This window comes from Diadema setosum, chromosome 17, assembly GCF_964275005.1.
Source record: "Diadema setosum chromosome 17, eeDiaSeto1, whole genome shotgun sequence".
Taxonomy (NCBI): Eukaryota; Metazoa; Echinodermata; class Echinoidea; order Diadematoida; family Diadematidae; genus Diadema; species Diadema setosum.
Window position 1 is genome coordinate 25,886,438 of NC_092701.1, and position 13,114 is coordinate 25,899,551.

General features: G+C 39.2%; 1 protein-coding gene across 1 annotated transcript in view; it reads left to right on the forward strand.

The window, feature by feature from the left end:
• LOC140241267 (argininosuccinate synthase-like) overlaps nucleotides 1-13,114 on the forward strand; it is a 42,003-nt gene that overhangs the window by 25,198 nt on the left and 3,691 nt on the right. Inside the window, exons 6-13 of the mRNA XM_072321016.1 lie at nucleotides 1,569-1,745; nucleotides 2,429-2,519; nucleotides 4,748-4,832; nucleotides 6,168-6,232; nucleotides 6,901-6,974; nucleotides 7,291-7,348; nucleotides 8,271-8,427; nucleotides 11,900-11,965. Of these exons, the coding sequence (XP_072177117.1) occupies nucleotides 1,569-1,745; nucleotides 2,429-2,519; nucleotides 4,748-4,832; nucleotides 6,168-6,232; nucleotides 6,901-6,974; nucleotides 7,291-7,348; nucleotides 8,271-8,427; nucleotides 11,900-11,965 (773 nt within the window). The remainder of the gene's footprint in view (nucleotides 1-1,568; nucleotides 1,746-2,428; nucleotides 2,520-4,747; nucleotides 4,833-6,167; nucleotides 6,233-6,900; nucleotides 6,975-7,290; nucleotides 7,349-8,270; nucleotides 8,428-11,899; nucleotides 11,966-13,114) is intronic.

Here is a 13,114-nt window from a genome sequence, read left to right on the forward strand (position 1 = left end):
ATTGTGAAAAAAATTGCCTTTCATTGTCACCAAATTTGTCTGGAGATAGAGCAGCCCTGGGCATGGCTTAAGAGTGCAAAGGAATGTTTAATAGACATCCACTTCATCTATTGTATAACGCCTCCATGCTAAAACTTATGCCTCATTAGAAGATTGTTCCCTTTGAACTCCATTTATGGTCCTGTAACATGGAGTGGACAAAGTCAATGGGAATTTGCTGCATGTAGCAAGGAGATGTCGCAAACATTCAGGGCATCTCACACTTAACCATGCTTGGAGTTTGAGGAAACATTTTACAGTTTTACAACTACATCTGTGAGCAATTGTAGCTAAATTGAACATATCCAATGCCATATGATATTTGTCACACTTTCGCTAGGATTGAAAGACGTTGTTGTGGGGCACTGCTTCCTTCGAACAGACTACAAAGTTCACTTAGATGGTGAAGGAGGTAAATGTAGGAGCACTGAAACGCCGAGCGAGATACAAGGGACAGCTTTGCAATCATCATATTGCTTTGATTGGAGAAGGTTGAGAGGATGCTTTTTGGCAGTGAAATGCTTTTGTAATCATATGAACAGATGGATCATTACCAGTGTGGCTATTAATCAGCTGCTGGTTGCTGAGAGATACAGAAAGTAGTTTTCTTATTTCAATGAGATATCTTCTTCTGAAATCATGAGCTTCTCAGCCAACCATTCTACTCTATTTTGTTAGGGGCAATAGACAATGTGTTTGGGCATCATCCAGTCACTGTAAAGCAAGATATTTTTGTGGCATGACATTTCGTGAATTGGAGCTGACAGACTTTTTTTGCAGCATGAAATTTTTGCGAATTGCCACTGGCATTTAATGTATATATACTGTAGTGTAGAAGGAACTTTTGAGTGCATTTTAATTTCCCAAATCTTGGCTCCTGCAAAATTCATGAAAAATGTGTGCAAAAATTTCTGGTTTTACAGTAATGATATCTTTAAATTTTGCTGTAGATAGACACTTTATCAGGCAGAAGACAGTGTAAATGACCAAGACCGATGCTAGTTGTTCAGATCAGATGAAAGGACAAAGTTCTACAATTGAGGTAGTTATGATGATGTTGGTTATTGGCATTGATGACACTGATGCTGATAGTTGATGGAAACATTTTAATAGTTGGTGATTTAGACTGTGAAAACAATATCTACATTGTATGTATTAAACAATGTGACTTCAGATTGCTGAGACAGCGGTAGTTTTTAGCGAATAACAATAAAGATGATGATAGGTGATGGGAACAATGGTAATAGTAGGTAAAAGGGACAATCGTGATGAGTGGTAAGGATGATGCAGTCATCAGTTGAGATGTTGAATATCGTGTTGATGGAAGTGATGAAAAACACTGATGATGATGATGATGATTATGATGATGATGATGATGATGGTATGACATCATACCTACCAGTGATAACAGTGGTGGCAACCATAGTAGCTACTGGGAGAATGATGAGATATGTGGTTATGCAGCCATGATGAGGACCATTCCTTTTGCCCTTTGTACCTCTTCTATGACTTCTCATCCTTTTCATTAGATCATCGCCCCTTGGAAGATGCCAGAATTCTACAACCGGTTCCTGGGGCGCACAGATCTGTTTGAGTATGCCAAGGCTAACAACATCCCGCTCCCAGTCACTCTCAGCTCTCCATGGAGTATGGATGGTAACCTGATGCACATCAGCTACGAGGCAGGTGTACTGGAAGACCCAAAGGTAGGCCTGCTACTCAGCTAAAAGGCCGGTTGCCTTTCGTCACCATGGAAACAGGTTCTACATAACCTCACATAGCCTAAATACGTGTGAACTCAATGGCTGCTAACCAGACTTGCACCTTGTATCTTGTTTGAAACCAGCATGAAGCTGTAACAGAAGATTTTGACATCATCACTTTCGTATTCTATAATTTGAAATTTGCATTCAATGACTTTGAAAATGAAATATGTAGTCATGAAAAACACAATGTTTGTGAAGTTCATTTCTGTTTCTATAGTTTTTTACCTTGCAAGTTAGCAAGGGAAATTGTTTATATTAATGCTTTGATAGTCATCAAGTTCCAACAGTGGCCTCCATGCATTCATTCATATTTTTTAAGTGAAAGCATGAGGGATAATTGCACCACTGATCATGAATAGATCCTGAACTAGTTGACCACAGTAATTTCATCAGACTAACTTGTTGAGTAATTTGGGGGTTATCTAAATAAGTACGCGTATATGCATAGAAGTGAGAAATGACATTAGTTTAGGTAAAAATTTCCTGAAAAATGTTTCCAAGAGTAGTCAAGGTTGCAGTCACCAGGGACCTTGATCTTGTTTGGAAATGTGGCATTCAGTGACACAATGCTGAGAGGGGAAGCTACTTTTACCTTTATTTTTTATTTATTTTCTATTTCACAGCATGAGGCACCAGATGGCATCTTCCAGATGACCGCTGACCCAGAGAAAGCCCCGGACACTGCAGACAAACTGCAGATTGAGTTCAAGAAAGGTGAGGTCTTGGCAAGATTTTCATTTCAATATATATTTTGAGTGTAGGATAATCTACAGGTTCAGGGATGCAGACTGTAAACATGAGTTGTGCACACTTCATGTCCTGAGGAGCAGTCTTGTTTATATTCAGGCTGACTTGCCCTCAGCAAAACTCAACATCATGAACATAATTTGCATAAACTGTAGTTACATATTTACATATATGAATGAACTAAGAGGACCAATAGCTGTAACAGAAATGGAAGAGACCAACTGAAATGAATGAACCCAGTTCACTCAGACTACCAATGAAAACAAACCGGATGAAAGTGGCAGCAAGCTGATGGGGTGGGAACTGTAGACATGTAATGATAAACAAAAGGATCAGATGTGACAACAAGCTTGGGTGAGAACTCTAAACATGGATGGAAAAGGAAGTAGTGGGGAAGAAATAGAGTACAGGTCAATGAGAATGTGAGACACCCAAAGAACCTAAACTGAAATGGGAAAAAAAGGAAATAGCCAAAAGGAAACTCTACTAATTCAGCTTTGCTGTCTTCAGCAAGATTCTTTTTGGTGGTTCTTCAACTGCAAACTGCTTTTGTAAGGAATGTGGCTACTTACAAGCAGATGCTGGTTTTGAAATCTCTGTGTTGGCCCTGTATGACTAACGTTTATAGAGGGCGGCATACCAGTTCTGTTCCAGCATCACATGTTTGATCTTTGTCCAGGGGGGCATTTCATGAAGCATTTTGTGCGACAAAGTTGTCAGACAAATTTGCTCTCAGCCAATCAGATGCAAGGATTTCAGTAGCTTGTAATAGTTTGTCAGAAAAATATTCGACCTAAATGCTTCATGAAATGCCTCCCAGGTTCCATGACATTTACTCCTGCAACAATTGCTCCCATTAAATATTTGCACGATAAGCCAAACATAAATTCTACCCACAAGTATGACCCTAAACCTAATCCTAATCCTAATCCTTACATCAAACTAAACTTAAAACCCTTTCACAACCCCAACCCTAACCGTAAAGAGACTGTACAATTCTGGTTGAGGTGGGGATTTAGCTTTCAACGTTTTGTGAGATACTAGTATTCAGAAACCGCTGTAGGAGATGTCAAAGAGCTTGCAATTCTAAGGGGAATCAAAAGTTTATTTGATGAAAATTGGTTTTGAAATGGCTGAGTTATCAAAAAACAAGGTAAAACAAAGAGATCCTAATAAAAGATGTGGCCTGTTGCCTTTTATTATTATCATTTTTTTTTTTATATCTCAGCCATTTGAAAACCAATATTCATCAAATAAACGTTGAATCCTTTTTAAAATTACATGTTCTTTCATATTTTGTGAGAGGTTTCTCATTATCTCACTTTATAGGAATGTTATAAACCTGAATACTCACCTCAACCAGTACCATACAGTCCCTTTAAGTCCTTGGAGAAAAGAAGACTGGAGCAACTGTTGCAGGAGCAAATGTCATATCACCCCTTGACCATGTGTCTTGCAACAAAGCATTGTAGTATATTGTGCGATCAGGTTTTTGCTGGTGAAGATATTCAGTGCATACTAGTGCATACATAGTCATTCGAGGTATACTGTGTTATGTTTTTATTTACTCTTTTTGCTGCGAGGGACATTTTAAAGAGACTTTACGACCATGATCTAAGGAATAGTAAAGATGCTGAATATTTTGCAGGCATAATGTCGTGAATTGGGAGATGCAAGGCAATTTCATTGGTGGTTAAATTTGCAATCAGGAACCACTTTCCTACAGAACACAGTAAATACAATAGACTCCCGTTATAACGAAGTCCTCGGGACCGGCAGTTTTCTTTCGTTATATCAAAATTTCGTTATAACCGAACAAATAAACAATAAAAATACATGAAGTGAATAATGTTACGGCCCGAACTTTTACTTCATTATAACCAGAATTTTGTTATAACCGTGTTCGTTATAACTGGAGTACACTGTAATAAGTTAGGCAGCTGTGTGCAGCTGCTGCTCGCCAAGTTGCATGTACTTAAATAGATTGCTTGCATACATGGTGCTCACATTACCTGAGGGGGATATTTTGCTGGCTTGTGAAATTCACAAAACTCTCGTAAGTACACAGCATCTACAGTTGGTACCGCTTTGAAATGCTTGTCAATCATCTGCTACTTTCTTGCACTTCTCACCAGTATCTTATGTCGGCAGTGGAAACAAGACCTTATAAGAGTGATTTCCCTTTTTCGATCTAGGCATTCCTGTTTCGGTTCGCAACCTCGGAGACAACAAAGTGGTAACGGAACCTCTCGAGCTGTTTCTGTACCTCAATGAAATCGGGTAAGATGCTCCCTTTATAGCCATACCCAACATGTCAGAATGAAACCAAGCATTTCTTATCCAAATGTCACATTGCTGATATTGGGGAAACGTGAAGTGTACACTTGGTGTGTTCTCACTTTTGTTTACAGTTGAACACTAGTTTTGTGGAAACCAATGCTGATGTAGTACCATTTTTATTTTTTTTTTAAATGCTACTGCTTCAAACACATTGGGGGGGGGGGGGGGGGACTTACACTCTCAAAGTGAAAACATAGTACTTGTATGGCTGCAGAACTATTGTTTTTTTGCTCAAAGATATACAAAAATGCATAAGAAATGTGTGAAATGATGCTGTAATAACAGGATTTCTCTTGGGGAATGACGAAATTGTGAAATATCAGCCAAAACGCTTTGCTAAAAGTACTACAATCTCAGAGCTTACAGTACCTGATCATGGTTGCTATGTGATTTTTCATATTCGATTACATCAATTACAATGTGTCGGGCCAGAGCGGTATCCATTGTGTGTGAGAGTGAATTGCCAGCAGCTTCTTTTGATAAAAGATGAACTTTGAGCCCTTACAAGTGCTATATTTTAGCTTTAAACTTTCAATCGTTCACTCTGTGTACCTTTGGTCCAAGGAGTAGCCCCTTGAGGCCTACCTTCATTCTGTTCTCAGCCAACCATGTTATGCTCATGCTGACTACCTTATTACAGCATCTTCCTCATTCATTCATCATCGGGCTAGTAAGATCTTTAAATCAGAAATATCATGGCCCGAAAAAGAAATGTATCGGTTTGAAATATAAACAAGCATAACAATCCACTATAAATCTCAGTTGCCCGACTGGGCCAGCCAAAGATAACCGTTTCAGAAATTTGGTGGCCCGACATCAATTTTTAGTGGCCCCGGGCCACCAGGACACCACAAATGTCGAGCTGTGGATAATTCATACCTACCCCTTGCAGCTTGTCCGAGACAACTACTGTAAAACAAGGAATGTTCGCGTTCATTGTAATTTCGCAAATTTTGCGAGAGCCAAGATTTGTGAAATTGAAATGTACTGTGTGAAAGTTCCTGTCTTGTCTACACCAACGCATTGAATGTTAGAGGCAACTTGCAAAAATTTCATGCTGCGAAAAAGGCCGTCAGCTCCAATTATTAAAGATATTGTGTTTTACAGTAGTAATACTAAATGGTCAGCAAACAGTATCAGCTGATGATAAACAAGAGAGATCATGAGGATACAAACCTATAGTAGCTTTACAAAGAGAATGTGATGTTTTGTGATGGTGATGTATATTAAAATCCTTAATGCTTTCTCATCATTTCATTTGTGCATTGACATTAGGGGGCGACACGGCGTTGGGCGCATCGACATTGTGGAGAATCGATACATCGGCATGAAGTCTCGAGGTATGACTCTCAAAGCCCATCATTTTTTCTCTCTTTTTTAAAGTGATATGTTTATTCTCTGGATGTCCCCTGAAAACAAGGAAGTGTTGTAAAGCTAGAGGCATGGTGACATATCCTGCTCCATACCCACCTTTAACAGAATAGAAGAGTGTGAATGTTCATATCAATTTTTAAGATGGTTCATGGTAACTTTTGTCAACTTTATTAGTAAAAGTATTTGATGTGGTGACTTTCATGCATTCTAGACTTGTAAGACAATTTTCCGAGTGATTGAATACACCATTAAAAAAAAAAGTCTACAATGACAAAATGAGAAAGCAGTACTGGTAGTTTCCCTTTCAAGAGGAAGGTTTGTGGTAATCTACCTTGGAGATGATATACCTAAAGTTATACATTGCATTTATGTTGCGGGAGGCGATTAATTTTTTTGAGGTGTTACCAGTATTTATGTCAATATCAGTCAACTCACAAAAGTCACAAGAATAAAGGCACCACAACATGAATGGCTCATGCAGTATTATGTGAACACTTTAAAACCCCCTCCACCGCCCTGCTTATGAGTGTGTGACAGAAATGAGGTCTTGTTTGTTACGTAACCATCTCTGAGAGCCATACTCTAGCCCAAGTAATGTGGCCTGTGTTTCTCTGTTTGCTCTTCTCTGATCTAGGGGTGTACGAGTGTCCTGCTGGGGAGATTCTTATCACAGCACACACGGACATCGAGACGTTTACCATGGACAAGGTAGTGAACAGGTGGTAGGAGTGGTAATGGTGGTAGCAAATGTTAGGCTGAGTCAAATGATGAATGAGTCACTATCAGAGCAAGTCATAAAACCAGCAGACCCTATCTGGCGAGGTAATTCCATAATATATAGGCATGCATGATTTCAAAAAGTTCTGGTATTGGGATATCTGTTTTTCGTATTACGGGAGAAAAGTTTCTTGGTAATCAATTGTGACAGTTACTTTACTATAAGTTTACTACTGCTTATTATCATCACCACCTGAATTAAGACTGAAGAACTTGCTCTGCTTATTTGTTTGTTTGTTTTTGACAGGCTGTTCGCAGGATAAAGCAGATGCTGTCTCTACGCTTTTCTGAGCAAGTTTATGAAGGTAACCAACATTTTTGCGACTGGGGGAGAAATTCCAAGCACACACATGAGCTTGTCACATCTAGCATGTGAATGATGTTTAAATGTAATGAAAGGATAATTTGGATTGCTCTTAAATGAAGAGGAAATGCAAAATGGCAATATTTGATATGTTCGATACACACACATACACATGTTCATTTTGAATTCTGTTTGCCCTAAGAATGATTTTAAAGGGACTGTACAGTACTGGTTGAGGTGGGGATTCATATTTTGAACATTCTTAAGTGAGATGATTAGAAACCTCTTATGAAATATGAAAGAGCATGTAATTTTAAGAAGGATTCAACGTTTATTTGATCAAAATTGGTTTTCAAATGGCTGAGATATCCAAAAAAGTGATAATAATAAAAGGCGACATGCCACAACTTTATTAGGATCTCTTTGTTTCACCTTGTTTTTGGATATCTCAGCCATTTCAAAACCGATTTTCATCAAATAAACTTTTGATACCACTTAGAATTGCATGCTCTTTGACATCTCACAGAGTGGTTTCTGAATATCTCGCAAAATGTAAAAAGCTAAATCCTCACTTTGACCAGAACTGTACACACCCTTTAACAGTGGCTTATTGTTGTTTTAGAATATATCACCACATAAAAGTCAGAATTGTTCCCTCTGTTTCAGGTATTTTGGTCATTTCAAAACCAATTTTCATCAAATAAAAGTTGAATTCTTCTTGGAATTGCATGATCTTTCATATTTCACAGGAGGCTTCTCATTACCTCACCTAAAATGTTAGAAACCTGAAGTTAGCTCTCAACCAAAACTATACGATCCCTTTAAAGAGAGAGAGACATGCGTATAGCAGATTAAGCATGTGTGTACAGTGCACATTGTACTTAAGTAAACTTACCCTAGATATTTGTGACTTCTCTGCCTAGGCTTCTGGTACAGCCCGGAGTGTGAATTCACCCGTGACTGCATAGCTCGAAGCCAGGAAGACGTGGAAGGTACAGTCACAGTGACTGTCTTCAAAGGCCATGTGTACATCAATGCCAGGGAATCCTCCAAGAGCTTGTACAATGCAGAGCTGGTCAGGTTAGTGTACCTGGGGGAATTCCCCTGTTCTTAACTGGTCGCAATGCAGAGCTGGTCAGGTTTCAGATAGTGCACCTGGAGGAATCCCCCTGTTCTTAATTGGTCACTGAGACCATCATAGCATTATCAAAGCAGAGACTCCAACTCTCCCGTTTTCGACGGGAGATTTCCCGCCAAAAGCCCATTTTTGTAAAATCTCCCGTTCTCCCGCTTGAGATTCAATTTCTCCCGCCCTGGCTCTGTGTCTCCCGCTTGAAATGATTTCTTACTTAGTGTCATCATATTTTGACAAATAAGCCTTAGATAGCACAAGAGAGCATCTGGAACCCGAGAGCTTCCAGGGCCCTGCGGACCCCGGCCGCAAGGAACTTTGTGCTTTGCACTCGTTACATGTGCGCTTCGCGCATGTCAAATTGGAGTCTTCCGTTTGCTAGGGGTTTCAGGCGGGAGAATTTCCAGATCAGAAGGTGCTTGGGGTTGGAGTCTCTGTCAAAGTGGTGTTGAAAAAAAAAAACTGGTTCATAGCAGCAGAGACTCCAACACCAAGTGTCTCTTAAGTGGAAGAATCTCCCGTGTGGACATCCTAGCAAACTTGAGACTCTTGTTGCACAAACATGCGCACAATATTGCGGACATCACTAACACAAGGAGCAGTGTCCCCTGTGGCTGGGGTGCAAGGCCCGCTAAGAAGCCCTGAAAGCTCTGGGGTTATCATGTTGTGTGATGCTCTCCTAAGCCTTATTTTTTGCACATACCTAACAAAACCAGAGAAAGCTATATTTCAAGTGGGAGACACACATCTAGAGGTAGAGAATAATTATTTTTACGGTTATGTTCATCATCATTAGCAGTATTTATGCATTTGACTGAAGATAGGGTGGTCATGTAGCAGAGTACATTAAAGGGAAGATAAACCCCAAGAGCAATGTGGATTGAGTGAAAGCAGCAACATTAGTAGAACACATCAGTGAAAGTTTGAAGAAAATCGGACAATCGATGCAAAAGTTATGAATTTTTAAAGTTTTGGTGTTGGAACCGCTGGATGAGGAGACTACTAGAGGTTATGACGTATGAGTGGACAACAATACCAAGAAAATATAAAGAAAATTCTACAAAAATCCATTTTTCATGAAAATTACAAATTCCATCAACTTGATATTGACATATGTTAAGGGTAGCAATTATTCCCCCTGCTTTCTGAAAGAGGTTGGTCCATTGCTCTTTCATGATTCTAGAAAAGTGAATTTTTGTTGAATTTCCTTTATATTTTCTTTGTTCAAGGAAAGTGAACATTCAATGCATTTGTGACAAACCTGTCATTTTTATATTTTGCCATTTATGTGAAACTGTCATCACACATTGTCAAGACATTATGCTATAGACCTATTCGGAGAACCATGCATTATGGCGGAGGCATACCAGTCGCCATAGCGACATTTCTAGTTCTATATTTAGTAGCACCGATTTAGTTTTTCTTATTTTTATGCCTCCGCCAACGAAGTGGCCGGAGGCATTATGTTTTCGGGTCGTCCGTCCGTCCGTCCGTCCGTACGTCCGTACGTCCCGTTTTGTTTTTGTCGATATCTCAAGAACGGTGTGGTGGTTTTGCTTTAAACTTGGTATGAGGTATGAACTTGGTATATCCTTGGGGGATGATACTTTGTGTGTATTTTAGGGTCACAGGGTCAAAGGTCAAAGGTCACACGTTATTTTGTGAAAAAAATGTTTGAAATTTCATGTTTTTCTCCATATCTCGCAAATGGTTCAAGGTATCTTCATGGAACTTAGTATATATGCTTGTACCGATGGGCAGTGATTATCTAGGGAAGTTGGGGGTCATGGGTCAAAGGTCAGGGGTCAAAGGTCAAGGTCAACTCCTCAAAATATAACTACTTTCCTTATATTTATGCAATGCCTGAAGGATTTTTTTAAACTTGATGTATGCATGTATAACCCAATATATATTCTGTGGGAAGTTTCTTGCCAAAAGGTCAAAGGTCAAAAGGTCAAAGGTCAAGTGAAAGTGCTAAATTGCACTTTTTCCTCCATATCTCAAAAATGACTCAAGGTATTGTCATGAAACTTACATATTTATGCATGTTCTACCTAACAGTGATTCTCTTTGAAACTGTGGGGTCAAAGGTCAAAGGCCATGTTTCGATAATACTATTTTACCATTTGATACTGAAATTATACTTTTTCTCAATACCTTGAAAATTACTCAATGCATAAACTCAATGCATAAAAGGGTCAAAAGTCAAGTGAAAATCATCAGTTCCCCCAAATACCTGCACTCTGACGTTTTAATCATTCATCCAATTGAACCTAGTTCTAGGAAAGTGAACATTCAGCACATTTGTGGCAAACCTGTCATTTTAATATTTTGCCAATTGTGTGAAACTGTCATCACACATTGTCAAGACATTGTACTATAGACCTATTAGGAGAACCATGTATTATGGCGGAGGCATACACCAGTCGCCGTAGCGACATTTCTAGTTTTATTTTATTTTTTTTCGGCGACCAGATTTTACTTTCAATCACCAAAAAATGAAAATCAATGATATTAAAAAAAAAAGAATAAAAGTTAGTGTGGAGCCCTGTCTATTCTATTCTTTATTATGCTAGGCCTATACTTCCAGATTATATACCAAACTATTTTCATAATCGCATTGCTGAAAAAAAAGAAGAAGAAAGTATTCAGTGCTTGCATTTTCGGGGGAGAATTGATGAAACAAACTCCGTGAAAATAAAAAAGTTTAAAAAAAAGCACTACGCAGGAGATTGATGTTTGGACAGTGGACCGTGATTAATGCCAAAGATATAACTGTCAACACCTAAGCAGGTGCGCCACGACGGTTAAGAAATCTACGCACACAGCATGACTATCACGATCGCGAATCAGAACACAGTGGTTACAGAAAAGAAGATGATGGGACAGAGCGTAGTGCTATCCGTAAGCACTCCATTGGCACGGATGTTATGTGCATACCGTGTACGTGTGTAGGTAGGTGTTGGGGATTTTTCTTGTCAGCTGTGTTCCGGGTATTTCTTTGGACGCACGGTTGTTCTGGTCTCAGAATATGTACAATCGAGTTTGAAAAGATTTGTGACAGGTCTTCGCTGTCCACGCGCGCTTAATCGGAAATGCTGAGTGATGTTTGCAATTTTGATTCGAGCAACATGCTGGGAAAAACAATAAGTTAAGTAAGAGCGGGGCTTTAGATTTCCCTTGGAGGTAACCGAACTTTTGAGTTAGTTTTTCGAGCTACGCGAGTTTTAATACACGGAAACTCCATAGGAACAATCGGGACTCATTTTGCCCCTGAGGTAAGTGATATTCGGCTAATCCGACGTCGAGGTAAGCGAGGTTGACTGTACATGTACATGCATACATACATACACATGCATGGACACACACACATTGATTAAACATATGTTGTGTCTCTTGTCATCTTTTCCTGCACTGTAGCATGGATGTGAAAGGAGACTATGAGCCTGTAGATGCCCTTGGGTTCATCAAGGTCAATGCTGTCAGGTAAGATGAATTTATTTAGAGATTGAGAAGAAACTGGGGAAACTGTTAAGACAATTGTTACTGCCTAATTTTCTTCTCTACTGCACAATCCATTTCAAATGTCATTTATGAAACACCACCAAAAGGAAATGGGATTGTTCGGTGGAAAACAGGCTAACAATAGTTTACTGTAAAAGTGGATATTTTCGTGCGACTAATTTTTCGCGCTTGGCCGGTTGAGAAGAGTTTCACGTGTTTTTAATTCCGCGGAATCAAGACATCAACTACTGGAAAATATGGCAAGCAAAAATATCTGCGTGCTTTTATTTTCGCGCTAGTTTCAGGTTGCGCAAAATCGTGAAAATTTCAATATCGCGAAAATTTCCACTTTTACAGTATGTGCTGGATTTTTATGCCTCCACCACAAAGTGTTGCCGGAGGCATTACATCTTCGGTTGTCTAACCATTCTTTTGTCTGTCCATAATCGATTTTGTGGACAGTGTAACTTGAGAACCATTTGAGATGTCCAAATGAAACTTGCCATATGTATGTATGAGTAGACGAAGCTGTACCTGTCAACTGTTTGGATGCACATACTCAAGTTCAAAGGTCAAGGTCAAATCATTAAATATCACTATTTCCCCTCTATGTCTGCCATGCCTGAAGGTATTTTCATGAAACATAATGTATACATGTATTACGTCGTAAAGAATTCTGTGGAGAACGTTTTGGGCCATAAGGATCAATGGTCATGTGAAAATGCTAATATTTCACTTCTTCTTCTTTTTTTTTTCCATATCTCGGAAATGGCTCAAGGTATCTTCATGAAACTAAGTACATATACATTATTACTGTCTGACAGTGAATGACAATGAAAGTCTCCCCAATTTGGGAATTATTTGTGCCTGCTGAGATGCATGTAACACACAAGTATCTCCCTGATTGTTTTTTACAATCTCCCTCATTTTCATGTGTGAGTGTTGGCAGAGCACAAAACAAGGAAGCCTCATCCCAGTGGAGAATCACAGCATCACCATCTGATCATCTCAATGTCACTCTTGCTTTGTCTGTCCTCTCCTCTGTTTCTCCCTCCATCTTTCTATCTTTCATTCTACCTTCCTTCGCTCCATCACATCTTCCTTCTCTCTTCATATCTCTTCATATCTCTT